The sequence below is a fragment of the Dipodomys ordii genome, unplaced genomic scaffold (assembly GCF_000151885.1).
Source record: "Dipodomys ordii isolate 6190 unplaced genomic scaffold, Dord_2.0 Scaffold125, whole genome shotgun sequence".
Taxonomy (NCBI): Eukaryota; Metazoa; Chordata; class Mammalia; order Rodentia; family Heteromyidae; genus Dipodomys; species Dipodomys ordii.
In genome coordinates this window covers 3,780,570-3,803,529 of record NW_012267341.1, presented here as the reverse complement: position 1 = coordinate 3,803,529, position 22,960 = coordinate 3,780,570, and the positions used below count along the sequence as shown (strand labels likewise).

General features: G+C 37.6%; 1 protein-coding gene across 1 annotated transcript in view; it reads left to right on the top strand.

The window, feature by feature from the left end:
* Hsd17b12 (hydroxysteroid (17-beta) dehydrogenase 12) overlaps window positions 1-22,960 on the top strand; it is a 121,373-nt gene that overhangs the window by 32,653 nt on the left and 65,760 nt on the right. Inside the window, exons 2-3 of the mRNA XM_013030033.1 lie at window positions 8,512-8,558; window positions 12,012-12,087. Coding sequence (XP_012885487.1) covers window positions 8,512-8,558; window positions 12,012-12,087 — 123 coding nt within the window. The remainder of the gene's footprint in view (window positions 1-8,511; window positions 8,559-12,011; window positions 12,088-22,960) is intronic.

Sequence of the window (22,960 nt, the reverse complement as noted above, 5' to 3'; positions counted from 1 at the left end):
GTCTTTCTAGCCATGAAAATCAACTTCTTTCAAAGACATCCACAGAATCCTTTCAACAAGTTTGTATATAGAGGTTTCTCATAAACAAAAAGTTCTCTATCAGTTTACTTGAAAAATCTCATTTAGATCATTGATTCTCACTCAATGTTGAGAGCAGTTGAGAGTGTACTGGAGTTGTATGTTATTTTCCACTGCTGAGGAGATAAGTAGTGGTTAATGATGTTATGTCATAAGAGGATAGTTTTTCATTCATAATCTAATCTTTCATTCATTCACTTATCCATTCATCCAGCAAAACCTCATTAGTTATCTCTTTTTTTTTTTATTTTGGCCAGTCATTGTCCTAGCAGTTGGACTGTGGTGACTCAGACAAACCCTGCCATGGGAAACCATGATAAATACTATGAACCGGAAGTACATACAGAGTACTGTGAGGTCCTTAGTTTAGTTGTCAAGGGGGAGATAATAGGAACTTCAAAGGTGGAAGCAAAATACTGGTGGGATTGTTTCTGATTGTGCTGATAACAAAATACCATATGCTGGGTAATTTCTAAAGACCAGAAGTTTTATTTTCTCACAGTGTTGAGAGGGTTGTTCCTATGAAGGGTGTCCTCCACTTCCAAGACAAGGACTTGTTGCTCTGTCCCCCGAATTCTGTGTCCTCACATGGCAGAAGACAGAACAAGATAGCCAAGAGAATGCTACACTCTGTAAGAAGCTTTTTTTTTTTTTTTTTGAAGGGCTTTAATTAGTTCCATGCATGAGGGAAGACCTTCATGATTTAATCATGTGTAAATGGAAGGAGGAATGCAGTGGAGAGAGGGTCAGCTCATAGAAAACGTGGTGAAGAATAAGGGAAGTTACTGACAGGTTTCAGGCAGGGAAATGATGTTCAGATTTGCACTTGGGAGTGATCACTGTGACCTTAGTCTTGAGAATGAACTGAAGAGAAGTAAGAATAAATAAATGATTTGTTTATTAAAGACAATGTCATGGTAATTCAGTGGTGTCATCAGGGGCCTTGGTTCCTGAGACTTCTCCCTCCAGGGTGACTTTATGGTTCAAGAGACTCCTGGAACTACAGCCATCGTTTTTTGCACTGGGTAGATGAAGGGCTAAAGGGGAATCTCTGCTGAGTCAGCTGCCTTTCAGCAGACTTTTTCCAAATCGTTCATAGCACTTAGCTACACCTAGGTAGTAGAGGAATGGTCACCGATTCACAGAGCACCAGAGTGCTCATGGAGTGGCCACCATTGACAAACAACCAAGATTTTCCTTAGATACCGGAGTAGCACAGACATTGGACATACCATGTACTTCAAAAGAGCATGATGGGACTGGTTATCTAGCCAAATGAATGTACATACTGAAAGTAGTTGGACAGGAGAGGCAGAGATTAGAGATGAGTAAGGAGACTACCAAGTATTTATTTGCTGCCTAAGTGCTCATCAGTCAGGAGACTAGAAACTGCATGTTTCTTAAGAGAGTTCCAAAGAAATGACAAGCTGACTTTTGTAGATTTCCTCATTAAAGAGCTGGTTTGCCTATTGATTGTCCTGTAGTGAAAGCTACTTTATAATCACCCTATCCATGAGTTCTTACCAACATCTCAATGCCTCCAAGATGAGACAGATCAAAGCAATCTAGAGGAACTTAGGGAAAACAAGAAGAAAATGTAAATATGTAAACCTACTGTTATTAATGCCCTTAGGTTAAGAGACGAGAATGAATCTACAGTACGAACCTTGGATTTTGTGAGCGAGCTCTGGGTGGGCAAACAGGCAACGAGAATAGGGAAGAAAGCATTTTTCAGGATGAAAACCTGAGAGCCTAAACTGAAGAACTCAATAGAAGATTCAGAAAGTAAAATTGGAGAAATATACAGAAAAGTAGAAAAATAAAATAAGTTTTAAGTTCAAATCCTGATTACTAAGGATTCAAGAAAAAGATAGGTATGAGGAAGATGGTATTTAAAACAAACAAACCACCTAGAAAAATTCCCAGAATTGAAAATCATGAATTTTAAGGCCCATTAGTGCCTAGCCAACAGTGAATAGAAAAACACCCACTCAAAGATATATTATCTCTTCAGTGTTAGGAGTGAGTAATAATCCTAAAAACCCATTGACAAAAAAAAAAAAAAACAGGTTACTTACAAATGGACTGAAATCTATGAATGAAGCACTTTCGAGTGCTTGCGTTAGAAGATAATTGGGAGTTGTCTAAATTTTTTTTATTACAATTACTTCCTTAGAATTCTATACCCAGTCAAACTATAATGTGTGATGTTTGAATATAGACTTTAAAAAAAGATACATAAATAGAAAACTTACTCACTTTGCCACATAAGGAGACAACAATGATGGCTAAATATAATATGATTATCCTGTATGGTACCCTAGAACTGAAAAAAGACATTTAGTAATGACTAAGGAAGTCTGACTAAGATATGGGATTTAGTTAGTCATCTCAGTGATCATTCATGAATGGTGCCAAATATTCCATAGTAATGTAACATGTTAGTGGTAAGAGAAACTCGACTTGGACCGTAAGTAGCTGCTGCTGCCGCCGCCGCCGCTGCCGCCGCTGCTGCTGCTGCCGCCGCCGCTGCTGCTGCTGCTGCTGCTGCTGCTGGTCCTCCTCCTCCCGCTTCTCCTCCTCCTCCTGCTTCTCCTTCCCCTTCTTCATAAATATAAGGCTATTCTAAAGAAAACATTATTTTTACAAACATTTATAAAAATGTACTTCCATTTATTCTTGGGAAGCTACTGGCAGATCTGGTCTGTCATACTGAAGGAGAATAAAATTTAGAAAACAAGGGCTTGCTTCAGTTTGGGAGAGAAGCCAGGGGAATTCACAGGATGATGCCCTGGACCACAGCTGTACAGCAGGTCAGGAAAGTAACCATTCCAGATTGGAGCAAGATTCAAAATGAAGGGCTCCAGGAAGGTAATTGCTAAAGAAAGAAAGAAAAAATAAATAAAAAGAATAGGGTTGATTTGTGGGAGATTATATTGAGGGTTGTTAGAGGATAAGGAAGTATTTTAAAAGAAAACTATGCAAATAGAAGAAAAAGTCAATTTTGTGCCCAAGAAAAACCAAGTTGACTGGGAAATAAAATGTAATTATATTCTACTTTTTGGCTCCAAAGTGAATGATATGCTTGTATTCATCCAGTGTAACCATTATAAAACAATGAATTTGACTAGCTTTGTTTCTGAGTGGGAGACTCTAAATCCTTATGTCTTTGTTACTCCAGATAGGTCTGTAGTTTACATTGGTAAGATGACTCATGGTACCTTAGATGGCCTCAGGTGTGGAGTCAGAAAGACTGATTAGAGGTTGAGACTTTGAGCCTACTGTTAAAGTGGACCTGTGGGAAGGAGAAGATAGCTAGAGATTGACATTTGTCAATGATAGAGTGCTTTGTATCGGAACCCCATACAAAACTTTGGAAACTGAAGATATGGGGAGCTTCCTGACTGGTGTATACATTCATTTGCTGGAAAGGTAGCATGCCTGCTCTGATTCCGTGCCTGGAACAAATATACGAATAAACGAATAAAACGAATCAGATGTTATCCTGAGTTGTGTAAGCCATTCTAGTGGATTATCAAACTTGAGGAGAGTATGTAGAAACCCACAACTTTGTAACTCTGAACTTATGAGACCTTCCTTCCTTCCTTCCTTCCTTCCTTCCTTCCTTCCTTCCTTCCTTCCTTCCTTCCTTCCTTTTTGTCATGTTGGGAATCAAACCTAGCATGCTAACCAAGTGCCAGAGATCAAACTCAACACAAACTAAGCAAGTGCTTTACTACAGAGCTACATCCCAGCCCAGTACTGAGTTTCCATAGTTAAAGCCAAAATGGACTTGCAGTATTACAATATGTAAACACAGACCATTGGGAACACATTGTGATAGAACTTAATGGAAAGGATGAGGAAAGTAAAAGGGAAGTAGAAGTTTTCCTCAACTATAAGAAGTCAATAAACAAAAAAAAAAAATTGATCCAGTAGTAGATAACAGTATATGGATAGGATTCTGAACATGGGAGAAAACACAAGGAAAAGAGTGATGACAGTAATAGCTTCTTGGAATGATAGAAGGAAATAGAATAGTATGTGGTAGTGCTAGTGTTTCAGTGTAAAATGTGTATATGTGTGTGTGGGTGTATACACTAGGGCTTGATCTTGAGGAACTGTGCTTTTGCTTTGTTGCTCACAGTTGACATTCTGCCTCTTTAGCTATACCTCCACTTCTGGTTATTTATTGGTTAATTGGACTCTCCAAATTTATCTGCCCAGGCTGGCTTTGAACCATGATTCTTAAATCTCAGACACCTGACTAGCTAGGATTATCAATATGAGCCACCAGTATCCTGTCCAGCTAATATAAGCCTTTTTAAACCACTCTGTTCTAACATGTGTTATTTTAGTATAAAGAAAATCAAGTTCCAAAGGAAGGAAGCTTGACCTCAGGTTCTCTGTAGTCCCCTCTCCCTCAAAGGTCATATTTATCAAGAAATAAATTTGGACATTGACATATAAAAGTGGGTGGATGGGTGGGTGAGAAAATATTGAAAATGCTGTGTGTGATAACACCTATAAGGAAACAGAAGTGAGCAGAGAGTGAAGTAACATTGTGTGGCAGATGGAGCAGAGGTCATAGCCATTATGACTTTGAACCTTGGATGCTCCTTCAGGTATCTAGTGAGGCAAGAGGGCCTTGCCTGTGTCCCTCAACGTAGAGCACTATGCAGACATGTGCCACCCAGGACAGCAAAACAGCTCCCTTTGGCTGAGAGATACTTACTCAGGATCTGATAGCACTCTTGGAAAGAGAGAAAAAAAATGAATAGCTCCATACTGGATGGTTCTTTTTTTTTTTGTCAGTCATGGGGCTTGAACTCTGGGCCTAAGCGCTGTCCCTCAGCTCTTCAGCTCAAGGCAAGTGCTCTACCATTTGAGCTACAGCACCACTTCTGGTTTTCTAGTGGTTTATTGGAGATAAGAGTTTCACGGACTTTCCTGCCTGGGCTGGCTTTGAATCATGATCCTCAGATCTCAGCCTCTTGAGTAGCTAGGATTACAGGCGTGAGCCACAGGCACCCAGCTACTGGATGGTTCTGATTGGTTGTATTAGTCAGCTTTCTGTCCATATTTTTAAATACCTGAGATAATTAGCTTAAAAAGAGGAAAGATTTATTTTGGCTCACTCTTTTGGTAGTCTCTTTGTGTTTAGCCCTCTGGAGGGAGGGTAGAACCTCTTTTTTTTTTTTTTTTTTGGGTCCGGTCATAGGGCCTGAACTCTGGGCCTGGGCGTTGTCCCTCAGCTCTTCAGCTCAAGGCTAGCGCTCTACCACTTGAGCCACAGCGCCACTTCTGGCTTTTTTCTTTTTGCTTATGTGGTGCTGAGGAATCGAACCCGGGGCCTCAGGCATGCAAGGCAAGCGCTCTACCACTGAGCCACCTTCCCAGCCCAGGGTAGAACCTCTTAAGGGAAATGTGGCATTGCAAATAAAGAGAAAGTAACTGGGGCCAACGTGCCCTTTAGGGGCATGCCTTCAAAGACCTGAAGACCTCCCAGGGTGTACTGTCTCATAAAGTTCTACTGACTTTGAGGTGTGCTAGGCTAAGGGACTGGGCCTTTGGGGGATATTACAAATCTATAGTACCTACTAGTTCAGTTAATGATGTGTAATACAAATTCCCAAACCTGGAGTATCTGGCAAAGGAAGGCTTAATGCCCATTAGGCAATTTTTAGAGCACTAGATGTGACAGACAGTTGGTCTTTGTAGGCTTTATCTTTAATGCCTTGTACATGACTTAGATCATTGTGGGGTTGGCTCTTTTAAACACACCCAAACAGAGCTGGGCACTGGTGGCTCACACTTGTAATCCTAGTTACTCAAGAAGCTGAGATCTGAGGATTGTGGTTTAAAACCTGCTAGGGTAGGAAACTCATCTCCAGTGAACCAGCCAAACCTGTAAGTGAAGGTGTTGCTCAAGTGATAGAGCACCAGCCTGAGTGAAAAAGCTGAATAAGAGGGTGAGGCTTTGACTTCAAGCTCCAGACATGTGCATACACACACACACACACACCTGACTTACCTATGTAATTTTGAAATTATTCCAGCTTAAAATTTTAGATGCAGAACATTATAACTTCATTGTAGGTTAATTCTTGAGCATATTAATTGTTATAAGATTTTAAGCGTCTTGATGTAAGAATTCTATTATAATGAGTTCATGCTGTAATCACATGTCTGATTTTCTTGTTCCACAGTGGTAGGCTTAAATAGGATAGTGTAGGTACAAAAGCCTTTGTAAGTAGGTCAGTGTAGGAGTACATGAAGTACTATACTGAGAATGAGAAGACCTTTGAGAAACTATAGTGCCTCAGGCACTGAGGTTCTCAGAAAAAGTCTTTTATGGAAAGACTAAACTAACTGTTGAATATCATTCATGAGTTCAGCAGATATCTAGCAAGCAACTGTCTTGTGCATATCATATGCACTGTCAACAATCTGTTGGAAGTATAATAAAGACATGTCATTGTCCTGGAGTGGTAGTACAGGCCAGTAATCTAGGTGAGGTGAGGTAAGAGAATCCAGAGTTCCAGGTCATCCCGAAACATAATGACACCACATCTCAAAAACCAAAAACCAAATGAGCAGCCAAACAAACACAACAACGGCAAAAGACACACAGAGAGGGAGAGAGAGAGAGAGAAAGAGAAAGAGAGAGAAATTGAGAGAAATACAGTGATACAATCAACATAGAGAGAGTGGATATAAAGCCTAAGGCTGTTGTGAAGTATTTGTACAAGTTGAGGAAGGAGAAAAAGTCTCTTGTTTGAAATGATGTGAACAATGTGGCTGGAAAAGTTTGATTAAAGAACAGGGCAGGAGGGAAAAAATTGAGAGAAAAGAGAGAATTGGAAGCAGTTGGCATGTGTTTGTCTTTCCCTTGTCAAGCATTAGTGAATCAGTAAGAGGGAGACAGTATAAAATTTGGAACCTTGTAATTCCAAGAATAGTCAGGATGTGAAATTACAGAAAAGCATGATTGCATTGATTGTGAGGTTGGAGGAACTTCCATGTAATACTCCATTTCATTTGGCTTGGTTCTACAATAAAGGCTTAAACCTGTGAATAGTGTTTCTCACAAGCAGAATAAAAATGATTTATAAAACCCACTGGAGCTACTTTTAAAAAGAATTCTAGGGAACCAGTTTATTTTGTAAACTGATAAAGTTGAAAACCTTTAAAACATTTATTTTGTGTCCTTATACAGACTCTATGTCATGGTAAACAATTAATGAAGAATAGTTCTTTTCCCAAAGGAAAATTAAATCTTATTCAAATTTCATTTGTCTCTTAATTAAAAAAAAATTAGCCTATTAGCTGGGCACTGGTGGCTCACACCTGTAAAACTAGCTACTTAGGAGGCTGAGATCTGAGAATTGCAGTTTAAGTTTTGAAGCCAGCCCGTACAGGAAAAGCACGTGAGACTCTTAACTCCAATTAACCACCAGAAAACCAGAAGTGGCACTGTGGCTCAAAGTGGTAAAACACTATCCTTGAACAAAAAGTTCAGGGACAGAGAGCCCAGGTCCTAGGCCCTGAACTCAAGTCCCACGACTGACCAAAAAAAAAAAAAAAGAAAAAAAAGAGTTAGACTACTCTAACATATACATAAGTGAATATATATGTAAGTATATATGTGAACAATTTTTATCAGAGATAAGGTCTAGCCTAATCAAGATGTAGAATATTTTTCTATGCCTCAATAGTTTTTCTTCACTGTCATCTCTAACACCCATCTAATATTCTGACTCTGTTCCCCAAAGATCAGTTTTGCTTCATCTTTTAATGGAATTATTGCATACTTTTTATGATGCTGGGGAAGAAATGCTTTCATCCTTTTTTTCATTCAATGAAGTGTTTCAAATATTCATGTTTTGCATATTTAGTAGTTCTCTTTTTGCCATTAGTTTTCATTGTTACGACTATGACTGAGGTATACAATTATTCTGTAGATTAATATTTAAGCCTGTATTCTTACTCTGGGTAAGTGAAGCTATCAATAGTTTTCTTTCCGTAGACATAATGCACTCATATCTCTTGGGAATTACTTGGTCAAGGGAAAGACATGTCATTAGTTCTAGACATGTTGCCAAATCATTTTTCCAAAATGACTGTATTGATTTGCACCTCTACCAGCAATGTATGAGAGTGCTAGTTGCTTTATATTCTTGTCAACACTTAGTATTACGGTCTTTAATTTTAGCTGTTGGAATGGGCCTTCAACCCTAAATCTGGCTTTGCTCATTTATTTGGTACACGAAGTTCTCTACCACTGGGGTACATTCCTAGCCCTAGGTATGGCTCTTTTACATACTTCTATTGCACAGATTTTCTTAGTAATTTTCTTGGTATAATTGGTGGGTTCTACTATGACTATTTCCTTAGTTCCTTAACTAAATGGTTCTTTTTTTCCCTTCTCAGTTGTCACAGGCAGTACTGATGGAATTGGAAAATCATATGCCGAAGAGGTAGGTGACTTTCAAGACTTTTCTTTTTGTTACAAAAAAACTAGGAACAAATATGGAATAATCACTTACAGTAATTTTGATTAGGAAGTCAAACCACAGGGGCCGTAGGTGTTCTTTCTTTCTGTCTTTTCAGAAATAACCATGTTTGTGAACATAAACAAAAAATTTTAAAGCAACTATCTGCACAAAATAAGTACAGAACTTTCTATGCTGACTATTTAGAATTGCAAGAAATGTAATCTAATCTTACATCATTTAAGTGTGGACAGCCCTCAACTCTAGAAGTCAACAATTTATTTTCTAACAAATAGAGATATTGTTATGGTCCGTCACATTTCTAGGCTAATCTGTAGCACCTTTTTCAAAGAGGGATTGTGGTTACTAAAGATACTGACAGATATAGACAGAGGATTCAAGGCCTGTACTGTAAAGGCTGGGAAAGCATACTAAGTCAGACCACTGTACCAAGCAGGAACCTGGGTTGTAGTACTCTTGAGGCAAGTGAACTGCTCACCAGTCCTCACACAGGCTGGCAGCTATGCTGTTACCTGATTCTGATAAGATACTGGCACAGGCATGGAATTTTTCACTAACTGTTCCTAAAGGGCTTGGTTTTTAGAACAGTTTTTGTCTATTGACCCTTTTTATTTTGAAGAATCTCAAATTTTGATCAGCACCCACCCTTCTCCTGGACTGACCTATTAACACTTTCTTACCTTTAACTTACTTTGTGATTATCACTACCATTATTGTGGTTATCTGGCTGGCTAATTTGTATATTTGTGTATACCCTTGCCAGGTACCAATGGATCACACCTGTAATCCTAGGTACACAGGGTGAAATCTAACAATTGGGGTTCAAAGCCAGCCTAAACAGGAAAATCTGAGAGTTTTTTCTCCATTTAACCACCAAAAAAACTGCAAGTGGAGCTGTGGCTCAAGTGATAGAGTACTAGCCTTGAGCACAAAAACTCAGGGATGACACCTAGATGCTGAGTTCCAGCACCAGGACCTGCTCAAAATTTTTTTTTAAATTACAGATAGATTTATATCTATCTATAGTGATATAGACATATATTTATATATTTTTATATATGGTTATTTAAATGTATATATTATATATTTTTATATATAGATTTGTACCTATAGGGATGTAAATAGATATAAGTATATCTAGGTAGATATATAAGTGTATCTATATATTGATACAAATTTATAGATGGGGCTGGGAAGGTGGCTCAGTGGTAGAGCGCTTGCCTTGCATGCTTGAGGCCCTGGGTTCGATTCCTCAGCACCACATAAGCAAAAAGAAAAAAGCCGGAAGTGGTGGCTCAAGCGGTAGAGCACTAGCCTTGAGCTGAAGAGCTGAGGGACAGTGCCCAAGCCCAGAGTTCAGGCCCCACGACCGGACCCAAAAAAAAAAAAAAACAACAAATTTATAGATGCTATAAAGATCTATATACTATATATAATATATATAGTATATAAAAAGTATATATAGATCTATATATGTAGATCTATATAATTATATGTAGATAATTATCTATATTCCTATATCCCTAGATAGATAGATAGATCTATCTCTATAACTCTACCCTATATCCTTATATATAGATCTGTCTGTCTAGGAATATATGTGTGTGTGTGTGTAGATAGATCAATAGATAGGTATAGGTATATATCTATATCTAAATAGATATATAGATATAGGTATATATCAATTTACCTTCAACTAATTCAGGATAAATCTTCTAAGAACTAAAACATTCACTCTTATAACCCTACTACAGTATTCTCTCAAAGGAATTTTAACTTGGCATAGTACTATTAATGTAATGTTGAGCCCATTTACAAGTTTCCTAGTTGTTCAGTAATGTCCTTTATAACTTCCTTTTTTTCAATGAACAATTTTGGATTGCACTTGTTGTCATGCATATCTCTTAATTTCCTTAACCTAGAAGGTTTCTTAGGTGTTTTTTTTTATATATATTTTATTATAGTGAGCATCTCCTCAACTCCTTCTTCATCCTTTCCCCTTTCTCCTATTGTGGTGCTGAGATCATCCAATCCAGGTCCTTATGCATGCAAGAGAATGTACTACCATTGAGCTATACCCTCCTGCCCTTATAACGGCAACACTTTTGCAAACCCCAAGCCAGTTGTTTTGCAGACAAACTTGTATTTGATTGTTTCTTCATTTAATGAGGATAAACCTTTTTTTTGTATAAATGCTATTTACCCTTCTGAGTCCATCTTATCAAGAGGCTTTTAAAGTCCATTTGTTTCATTATTGATTATGCTAATGTAAACAATTTATTAAGATATGATCTACCATAAGTCTCCATTATAAAAGATCTTTAGTAAGGAATATGTGTGATGAAACTTTGAGACTGTAAATAACCCAGCCATCTTTTATCCAATGATTTTAAGAGTCATTGACAATGTTTGCCTAGATTAATTATTATCATAGTTTTAAAAATGGTGAATTTTTCTAGTGATATCTTTTATTCTATACTCATTAGATTTTTTTCTATAAATAGGAGTTTTTATCTGTCCCTTTCTCCCTTGTTAATTTTTTTAAAGAATTAATATGGCCTAATGGAGTCTTTGGAGGTTTTATAGTAGATTAATCAAGCAAATTACTAGGCTTTGTTATTTTTATAAAAGATGATTTTCCATAGCTTCATTTGCAATGCCACTCATTACTTAATACGAGCTGACTTTAGGATTTAAAACTGCAATATTAGCTCACTAAATCACTTACAGTTCATAGCACTCAACGTATTGCTCATTTATAAATTGTCTTGAAAGTTTCACTAAGAAGTTTTGTGCATGTGAGTGTGTTTTTCTCTACTTCTGTATTTACAGTCTTTGCATAGGAAGTACATACACTCAATCTTTTTCATTCTTTATAAAACTTATACATTGTTGGTGATGTAGGTAGAAGATGCTCCTAGGAAATGTTTATTAATTTATTACTTAATTGCTTTAGTTTGCCTTGGTTGTTCACAATTATAATGCCCAAAGAAAAGCTTTAAAATGGATTTTATTTTTAGGAATTACTTACAGTTATCTTCATTTTTTTCTTTCCCAGTCCTCTCATCTTTGTTTTATCCAGTCTATACCGAAAACTCTCAAAGATAAGTTTTAAATTTTACTAGTAGTAGACACCTAACATTTAAAAGCCCAAACAATATAGACAAGTTGAAAATGAAAAGTAAAAGTCACCATCCTTCTTAAACCCTTAGAGTGTATGTTCTTGATTAGAGAAATAAATCTTTGGAGCATTCTTTCTGTGAAAAACTTCATTTTGGATCATCTATTCATTAGACTTGGATTTATTTATTTAATTTTAATTATCACCTGATCAGATTTTCTTCACAAGGAATCTATCTAATTTGTATTTAAAATGAAATGCACCAGTGTTGACTGAGATTATTTTGATTGTTTCAGTTAGCAAAGCGTGGAATGAAGATTGTCTTAATCAGCAGATCACAGGATAAACTGAACCAAGTTTCCAGTGATATAAGTAAGTTCTCAATGTCCCATGGTTGATTACAAATGGAATATGGCTAATCTAACTCTAATGTTTTTAAGCAGATATTTAGCTTTGACATATTTGAGAATTCAGAAAACTTTTTCAAACTGTTAATTATATGTTTTAAAGATGGACTATTTTTCAGATACACAAACATAAACAAACAGACATAATTTCTTTTGATGGTACTGATCAGGGCTTCACTTGTGCTTTAAACAGTGTAGTTTTGCTGAAGGGTGAATTTGAATAATGAGTCTTAGATAATGGAGAGATAGGAGGTAAACTAACATACTTCCAGTGATTGTACTGCTTCATGTTTACCTACTTATAGTCATATCTGATAATTCCTAAAGAGATACAAATATGTATGTATATAAATTCGTTCTTTGTCAGTACTGAGACTTGAACTCATGGGTCTCGCATTCATGTGGCTTGCTTAATTGCCGATAGACCACTTGAGCCATGCCTCCAACCTAGCTGGCTTCTTACTAGTTAGGTGGAAATGGGAACTGATAGATTTTTCTGCCCTGGCTGGCTTTGGACCATGATCCTCCAGTTTTCAGCCATCTGATTATAGGTGTGAATCACCAGTGCCTGGATTTGGAAATTCATTATTAAGAAAAGCAACCAGGGCTGGGAAGATGGCTCAGTGATAAGAGCACTTGACTTGCATGCCTGAGGCCCTGGGTTCGATTCCTCAGCACAACATAAGCAAAAAGAAAAAAAGCCGGAAGTGGTGCTGCGGCTCAGGTGGTAGAGCGCTAGCCTTGAGCTGAAGAGCCGAGGGATAGTGCCCAGGCCCAGAGTTCAGGCACCACGACCAGACCCCCTCCCCCCCCCCCCCCCAGCAACCAGTAGTTGCTAGAAGTAAACGTTCATAGACAGAAAACAGATGCTTTTGATGAAATGGAATGTTGAATTTTGAAATTCTGTGATATGAATGAATGTACCCTTTCTTCAATATAGAAAGATGAAAAACTACTGACATGCTTTAGTAAGTACTCCGGCCCATATGAAATTTGCTCAATGAGTCAGAAGACATGCTTTAGTGATACTTGAAAATTTGGTTAACTTGTGATGGGAAACCTGTTGGCAGAAATATGATTGTGGAGAAAGCCAGGATCTTGTTCAAACATGTTTGTGAAGGAACAGATGGTAAAGGGACTGAATTGACCTTTATTAAAAGGAATTCTTTTTCCTTTTAATGTTGAAAGTTCTGAAAAAACAACTTTTCTGCAAATAATGTGAATTTAATAGGAGACTTATAAGTTAGGACACGTTTTTAAATGAGATATGAATAATTGCTTTAGGAGGATAAATGTTTTCATAAACATAAACCAAGGTTTAATATTGACAAAGACAGGCCAATCTACTTTTTTTTCCCGGTTATGCCTTAAACACGTATATTGAGTGCCTTTGTACAAGGTACTTTGCTAGTCAGTTGAGATATAATGGTGAGCAAATTGTATACATTCCCTGCTGTTATAGAATTTATATTCTAGTGGGGTGAGGACAAATGAGTAGGAAAAACCCTTAAAAAATTACATCGAAACAAAGAAGCCGATGAGTAAGTAGTTGCCCTTTGTATTACATGCCACAATGAAAACAAAGCACTTGCAAGAGAACAATAGCGACATTCTTATTTTGTGGCAGTATGGTAAATTCTGAGAGTTGTAGGGTGAAAAAGAGGCCAAAATAATAACTTGTTGCACTATACTATCACTCTTTACAGAAAGTGTCCTGGGCCTTCTTTTGAGTGTGGAGGAATTGTTTGCTTAAGTCATACATGATATATGTATTATAGAATTCTCATTTCCTTAGCCTTTGGATCTTTGCCTTTACCTTATGGGGTGAGGGAGGGGGTGGGAGGAGGTTGTATCCTCTAAGTCTTATTATACGCTGACTGTCATGGAGCCCAAGTTTTACTCTACAATGAAGTTAACTATTCAAGACACTCTAGCATTACTAAGTATAAAATTGGGTATTACAATATTTTCGTTGGTCTAGTACTCATACAATCCATTTTCACACTTTTTTTTTTTGGGTCCGGTTGTGGGACCTGAACTCTGGGTCTGGGCGCTGTCCCTCAGCTCTTCAGCTCAGGGCTAGTGCTCTACCACTTGAGCCACAGGGTCACTCACTTCCGGCTTTTTTTTTTTTTTTGCTTATGTGGTGCTGAAGAATCAAACTCAGGGCCTCATGCATGCAAGGCAAGCGCTCTACCACTGAGCCACCTTCCCAGCCCCCATTTTCACACATTCTTACTACCAAAAAAAGTCACAGAATTTTTGCCTGGTGCTGGTGGCTCACACCTGTAATCCTAGATATTCAGGAGGCTGAGATCTGAGGATTGAAGTTCAATGCCAGCCCAGGCAGGAAAAGTCCATGAGACTCTTATCTCCAATAAGCCATCAGAAAACCAGAAGTGACTCTGTGGCTCAAGTGGTAGAGTATTCACCTTGAGCTAACAAGCTGAGGGACAGTGCCCAGGCCCAGAGATCAAGCCCCATGACTGACAAAAGAAAAAAGAAAAAAAGATAAAGAAAGTAACAGTATTTATTTGCTATGGCTTTTGTGTATCGGGTATTGACCCATGGATCAGACTGCTCTTATTCTGCAGATAATGCTGTGATCTAGCCTTGTCATGGATGGCAATTAGGGGATGTTGGGTCATGAGGAAAGGTGTAACTGTTGCCCCAAATCCACTATTTTGGTAGCCTTATTACAGGACTACAAGCATGGAATACTAATGTCAGGGTCATAAAAAGTAAATCCTGTGTATTTGTACTATGAGGGGAACTTCAGATAGTTTGGAGTTCAAGATTCTCAGCAGCAGCAGAGTTTACCCTGACCCCTCACCCCAATTCTGAGTTCTCATTCACTCTCCGTTAGGACTTGCACTTTCCCACAGGAGACGTATGGAGTCCTGAAATTTATTTTCCATTGTAATTCTGTAACTGGTACATTTAAAACACCATCAGCAAGGTGAGCTCTGTGGCTATAACTCATAAAAGTTTTTTTTTTTTTTTTATTGGCACCACCATAGAAGTCTTCTGTTCTTCTTATGGTAACTGAATTGAAAAGTTGAATAAATTAATCCTGACATTTTCTTCCTGTAAATCCTCCAGTGTATTGAGAGGGAGCCATCGTGTGCCATGGTCTTTGTAACCTTCATTCATGCCAAACTCAAATGTAGCAGCCACTTGGTCCTGTAAAGGTACCTTTTCAAATATTTCATTATAATCAGGATTACTTTGGTTAGTTGTAATAGTATTTACTACATCATTAATTACCAGCCTCCTATTTTCCAGTAGGTAGAAGTTTAGCATTGTGATAAGCCCAAGGATTAAGTCAAGCAATAAACCGTAGTCCTCTGAAGTTTCTTCTTGGGATTCTACTCTAGTTAGTAAATTCTCTGTCAGATTCCAGCCAATCATCATAAGTCACTCAAGTTAGTTTAACAAGGATCACTTGTCATCTGGCCCAGCACATTAACACTTTAGTGGGTTAATTTCATCCCTCCTGCACTGCTGTCTGATAGAAAGAAGGAAAGAGGGCAGAAGGATATTGAAGAATTGATCTGCCAACCTAAAAAACGTAGGAGTCCTCTTTTGCTCTTCTAGCCTTCTAACTGTCCTGTTATCATTCACACCTAGATATTTTATACCATTATAAACAATTCCTTTTGAATACAAAGGGCAGCCTACTTATCATAGCCAAAGTTCTACAGAGAAGATTTTTAAAGGATTATTTATAGCTTAGTAGAGAACTACATGTTTTACCAACAACAGATAAATACTTCACCAAGATTAATTGCTTTGACGGAATTACAGTTCTTGTTACCTGTGGAGTTAAGACAAGTTTAAAGTCATCAAGTAGAATAAACTTATTTTATTATCATTGTCAGCCAGAGTATTTATATATCAAGTGTTATTGCCAATTTTTTAGTTTATCAAAGAAAAAAAGCCCTAGCTAATTTATTTATTTATTTATTTTGGTCAGTCATGGGGCTTGAACTATGGGCCTAAGTACTATTCCTAAGCTCTTCAGCTCAAGGCTAGCACTCTACCACTTGAGCCACAATGTCACTTCCAGTTTTCTGGTGGTTTATTGTAGATAAGAGTCTCACAGCCTTTCTTGCCTGGGCTGGCAATCTGTAATCCTCAGATCTCAGCCTCCTGAGTAGCTAGGATTACAGGCATGAACCACTGGTACCTGGCTTCTAGCTAATTTTTTTTTTTGTCGGTTGTGGGGCCTGAACTCTGGGCCTGGGCGCTGTCCCTCAGGTCTTCAGCTTTAGACTAGCGCTCTACCTCTTGAGCCTCAGCCCCACTTCCGGCTTTTTCTGCTTATGTGGTGCTGAGGAATCGAACCCAGGGCCTTATGCATGTAAAGCAAGCGCTCTTACCACTGAGCCACCTTCCCAGCCCATCTAGCTAATTTTTTAATGTTGAGCTGGGCTTTTATTTACAATAAAGTACATTACAAAGGAGACTATCTTATAGAACAACCAGTTTGCTCACAGAATTTAGATATTTATAATTAATATAGCAGTCATAAAATCCCGATTGAATACACTTTAATTAGCTTTGATTTAAAACAAACCATGATATTTCTCTTTTTTTTTCTGTAACTTATTTCAAGGCAAACAGCTTTTGGATGGTCCTATAACTATATGTCTTCTCTTGAAATGCAAAGCTTTTCGAAATGTAAATCTTCTAGGTCTGTAGTCAACAAATGAATAGGATAAGTAAAAAATGTCCATTTCACTTTTTCAGTCCTAATTTGTGATCAAAGCTGTCCGCTAAGATGCAGATTTGACAAAATAAATTTATTCCCAATTTGCTGATGCAGAAACAGTGTTGGTAATATGATATACCCTGTTACATAAAGAGCTTTTTGTTTTATGTTTAATGAAACAAGAACACACATTATGTTATGAATTAATTTGAATATATCACTTATATAATATATCACTTATATAATTCCAGAAATACTTTTTTTTTTGGTCAGTTGTGGGGCTTAAGCTCAGGGCCTGGGTGCTATCTCTGGGCTCTTTTGCTCAAGGCTAGTGCTCTACCACTTTCAGCCACAATGTCACTTCTAGTTTTCTGGTGGTTAATTAGAGATAAGAGTCTCACAGAGTTTCCTGCCTTGGCTGGCTTTGAACTGCAATCCTCAGATCTCAGCTTCTTCAATAGCTAAGATTACAAACATGAGCTACAGAAATACCTTTATTACTCTTAGAATTTTTATATTTCAAGACCATACTAAAGCTACCAGCACAACTATGTTTATTGCAGCATTATTTACCATAGCTAAGATATGGAACCAACCCAGATGCCCCTCAGTAGATGAATGGATCAAGAAAATGTGGTATATATACACAATGGAATTTATGCCTCCATCAAAAAGAATGACATTGCCTCATTTGTAAGGAAATGGAAAGACTTGGAAAAAATTATATTAAGTGAAGTAAGCCAGGCCCAAAGAAACATAGGTCCCATGGTTTCCCTTATTTGCAATTACTAGTATATGTCTTGAGATGAGCAGAAACGGTCAGATAAGTTGATGTTAGGCAAAATGAACCCCAAGATAAGGATTCAAATGTTTTTTCTTTCTTGCGATTGTTTCTAACATCTTTATAAGATGATTTCTTCATTGCTTTGTATGTCCCTTCCCCACGGTATAACCCCTGTTTTCACTGTATTTAATGTTGGTATAGTTTGTGGAGGGGAAGGGAAAAAACAAATTGTTTAAATAGGGATACAGGTGGACCCATTGCAACAATGAGATGTACATACAAGACATTATGTCAAAAAACAAACTTTACAATTTTGGTGGGGGGAGAGGGGGATAGGAAGGAATGGGAAGGGGAAACAAAGGAGGAGGCAACAATGCTTGATAAGAAATGTACTCATTAGGGGCTGAGAAGGTGGCTTGCCTTGCATGCATGAGGCCCTGGGTTCGATTCCTCAGCACCACATAAGCAGGAAAAGCTGAAAGTGGCACTGTGGCTCAAGTGGTAGATGTTGGCCTTGAGCTGAAGAGCTGAGGGACAGCTCCCAGGCTGAGTTCAGGCCCCATGACTGGCAAAAAAAGAAAGAAAGAAAGAAAGAAAGAAATGTACTCATTACCTTGCCCGTGTAATTGTAACAACTCTATTCGGTATTTTCACAATAAAAAATACATATATACATATAGATATAAAAAAGAATTTTTATATTTCCAAGTTAGGAAGTAAAATCCAACCTGTTCATGTCTACTGTAATACTTAAAACTATGGAGCTATCTTTCACCCTCCAGTGTTTGTCAATGTTACTGGCTTCAAGAAAATGATGTTCTTTCTGTCTATAATGAAACTTTACAAGCCATAGGCACAGGATAGTTTATGAGAAGGTTTTGAAGCATTGTTTCAACATATTGGAGTGAAATTACTAGTGGGATTGTCATTCCTAATTGAATGAGATTTACCATTAAATGAAGTATTTCTGCATGGTCATTGTTACAAATTTATCTCATTGTAGCTTGGTAAAGAGTAATACTCCCTCCCCTCCCCCCCACTCCCCCCCCCCAGTACTGAGGTTTGAATTTATAGCCTCATGCTTTTCACTCATATTGTTGGGGCTGGTGCTCTATCACTTGAGCTATACCTCCAGTTTGAGAGAGATTCTTATTGAACCAATGCAAATATATTACATTGCCATGTAAAGTAAAAGGACTGAATAAAGATATATAATATTTGGCCATTGTTTAGTTTGTAGACCAGGCTAACCAATATATATGTATTATATTTTCTACATTTCTGTATTTTTCTCTTTCTATATTTTCTTTAAGTGTATCTGTTGATTTTCTAGGTTATTTACTAGTCATAACAAACTACTCCAAATTTAGTGAGGTCAAGCAATAACCATTTTATATGCTTCAAGCATGGGAAGAAGCAAATCCTTTACTATGCAGGTACATTCCCAGCCCCTCTTGACAGAGGTATAGCATGGAAACTTTGACAAAGAACATGTAGAAAGGGAGATTCTGTTAGACAGCATAATCTTTGTTTTTGTTAGGAAAATACACGCTGCTACAATTACAAACTAAATAATGATTTCCCAGAGAGTATTCTTGCTGAATTATGAGGGATCAGGAGGACAGAACACTATTCAAAGAGTGTTCATTTCAATTTGTTCAAGTCACTCAGTCACAGTGAAAAAGAAAAGATTGATTCCTCAAAGTAATTTCTCTCATCATTTCCATTCAGTTTTGCACAATTCTTGTTCCACTGGTCAGTAGCATGCTTTTAACAAACTATTTCAGTTTAGAATAGAATCCTGTGTAAATACTATGTTTCCTAGTACCGTGGCTATCTGTTCTTGGTGGCAATGTTGGGTAACCCAACATTAACCCATATAGTTAATTTGCTGCGTCATCAGTAAGAGTCAAGAGTACCGATTTATCCTGTGTTGAAGCCATTAGTCTTTAAATGCTTTTTCCTAAGGACACTATTTTCTGACCAGTGGTGGGTGACTAGGGACTTCAGGTAAGTTTGAAGGAAAAGTATGACCCACCTATGAAAATCCTGATAGCTAATTAATTGTGATGATGAGCAATGTCAGAGTGGAATCCCCAACTGAGGTTTAATATAGAGCTAATTAATATGATTTTCCTAAGGGCATGCCTCTTTCTGTGGACACTAAAGGCATTGGTAGATCTCTAGGCACATCCACCCACAAAGTGTGTTTTTCAAGTGCCACCATTAAACAAACATACTTTATTTTTCAAAAACATTCTTAGGCCAGACACCAGCAGTGGCTTACACCTATTATCCTAGCTACACAGGAGGTAGAAATCTGAGGATCACGAGTCAAAAACAGCCTGGGCATGATAGATCATGAGACTTTTATCTCCAATTAACTACCAAAAAAGCCAGAAGTAGAGTTGTGGCTCAAGTGGCAGAGCACTAGCCTTGAGCTCAAGAAGCTCAGAGACAGAGTTCAGACCCCATGACCAGCATATGCATGTGCACATGCGCCCACGCGCGCACACACACAGACACACACACACACACAAATCTTGGGAATCATTTTTGTTTCTAGGTATGCCAGTCTTTGTACAGAATCATAAATATGCTTCTGTCCATCCTAGTGTTTGATCATATTCTGTTAGACCTTGCCTATATATAACTGACCAGGATGTTTGACTTTTCATACTTTTTAATATTTTGGGCTGATTAACAGAGCAGCTCTTCTAAGAGAGTTTAAATAATTAAAGCTATGGAGAGTATTATTAGATATATCTATATTATCCCTAATAACCTTTTGCTCAATAGAGCCACTATCTGGAAGGTACCAAATATTGGCTGTAAAATAACTTTAACAGCCTATTATTAATTTGAGGTCTAGATTTGTGAAGACAGAATCATAAAAAGTTGCTAAGAGACAAGTCGTTATATCAAAATGTAACTTATATGTGTCCAAGTCAGGAAATGATGAATTGTCTTGATTTAGAGTGAGAGTAATTAGCATAAAGCATAGCTGAAAGAAACAGTAAATATTGGGAACTCTAACTGCTTCCAAAATGAGAAAATTTTGTTTAAAATATCATTCAACAACATGATAAAAGTCAACACAACAACCCAAAAAAGTGAACAGATTCTCAGGAGTGAGTGTTCTGGGGATGTGAGAAACCTTTGCTAACCAAGCTGGATATAGAAGGGACAAAATAATTTTTTTATGTTCTCAAAGATCCATTTTCTCCTCACATCTGGTACACTGTTCAATTCATAAGCTTTCTTTGTTGGTTTTAATGTTTTACATACCTATTTACTCATGCATTAAGATGACAAGTTAATGCTTTCAACTTTAAAACACATTAGCTTTATGCACATTGAATTTGCTATCTGAAATGTCTTGTTGGTGCTAGAATTTGAATTTGGCCTTGTTAGACTAGCTTTCTATTACTTGAACCGTGATTTTTGGTAGGTAGTTTTAGGGTCTTCCTTCCTGTGTAGTCATTCGCTTGGATCTCAATCCACCTATTTTAGGCCTTCTGTCATTCTTGAACTCAGAGGTGGAGTCTTATGGACTTTTCTGCCCTGGCAGGCCTGCAACTGAAAATTCCCTTTTACATTTATGTATCATTATCATTGTCATCAATCATCATCATCATCATCATCGTTTTTAGATATGTATTCCACAAATGAGTGAGAATAGGAAGCATTGTCTTTTGACTTAAGCTTATCTTGTGTAACATGATGCTCTCTAGTTCTGCCTATTTTCCTGCAAGTGACATAATTTTGTTTCTATTTATGACTTAAGTAATGTTTCATGGAATGTGTGTATGTATGTATAGACACACATATGTATGCATATATGTATATAAAATTAGCTTTATCCATTCATCATTTGGACATATTGGCTGAATCCATAATTTGACTATTTTAAACAGAGGTGTAATAAACATAGTTGTATCATACCATATGCTGATTTGCAATTCTTCAGATATATGCCCAAGAGTCATAGCTTTCTGATGAATCTCTATACTGATTTGTATAGTAGTTGCATTAGTTTGCATTCCTCCCACAGTGTCTCCAGCATTTGTTACTGTTTGTTTTCTTAATAGATGCCAATTTGAGTGGAATGAGATAGAATTTTCATGTCATTTCGTTTTGATTTCCTTTTTTGTTGTTGTTGTTGGTCATGGTCCTGAATTCAGTCCCCTGGAGCTGTCCCTGAGCTTTTTTTGCTCAAGGTTAGCACTCTACCATTTTGAGCCACAGCACTGCTTCCAGTTTTCTGGTGGTTATTTGGAGATAAGATTCTTACTTTCCTACCCAGTCTGGCTTCAAACTGTTATTCTCAGATCTCAGCCTCCTAAATAAATGAGATTACAGGTGTGAGTCACCAATGCCTGCCTTGCATTTTCTTTATGGATAGGGATAATGAACATTTTATCATGTATTTGTTGTGAGAACTGTCTGTTCAATTCATTTGCCCATGTTTTAACTATATTAATTCTTTGCTATTTAGCTTTTTGAGATCTTTATATATTTTGGATATTAATCCTCCATTGACTAACTGGTGAGGGATTTGTGGGTTGTTCTTGATTCTGGAGTTGTTTCTTTTGCTATGCCAAAACTTTTAATTTGATGTGGTCCTTATTCAGAAAATACTTACTTATATTGTCCAGAGTTTTCCCTATTAGTTCTTGTAGTAGTATCAGGGTTTTAGATATTACATTATGATCTTTTTTTTTTTTTTGGTCTGGTTGTGGGGCCTGAACTCTGGGCCTGCGCACTGTCCCTCAGCTCTTCAGCTCAAGGCTAGTGCCCTACCACTTGAGCCACAGCGCCACTTCTGGCTTTTTTCTTTTTTGCTTATGTGGTGCTGTGGAATCGAACCCAGGGCCTCAGGCATGCAAGGCAAGCGCTCTACCTCTGAGCCAACTTCCCAGTCCCACATTATGATCTTTGATCCAGTTGAGTTCATTTTTTTTTTTAATGGGTTGTGGGGCTTGAACTCTGGGCCTAGGCACTGTTTTTCAGCTCTTCAACTCAAGGAAAGCACTCAACCACTTGAGCTACAGTGCTACTTCCAGTTTTCTGGTGGTTTATTGGAGATAAGAGTCTCATGGACTTTCTGGCCCTGGCTGTCTTTGAACCTTGGTCTCAGCCTCTTGAGTAGCTAGGATTATAGGCATAAGCCCCACTTCTTTCTTAAAAGTTTTTTATAGTTTTCATTGTAGAAGTGTTCTACCACCTTAGTTTATACTACTTGTTTTTTGGCAAAGGAAATGGTTTTTCTGATTTCTTTCTCAGCTATCAATTTTTGTATATTGGTTTTATAGTCTACTATCTTGCCAAAAGTATTAT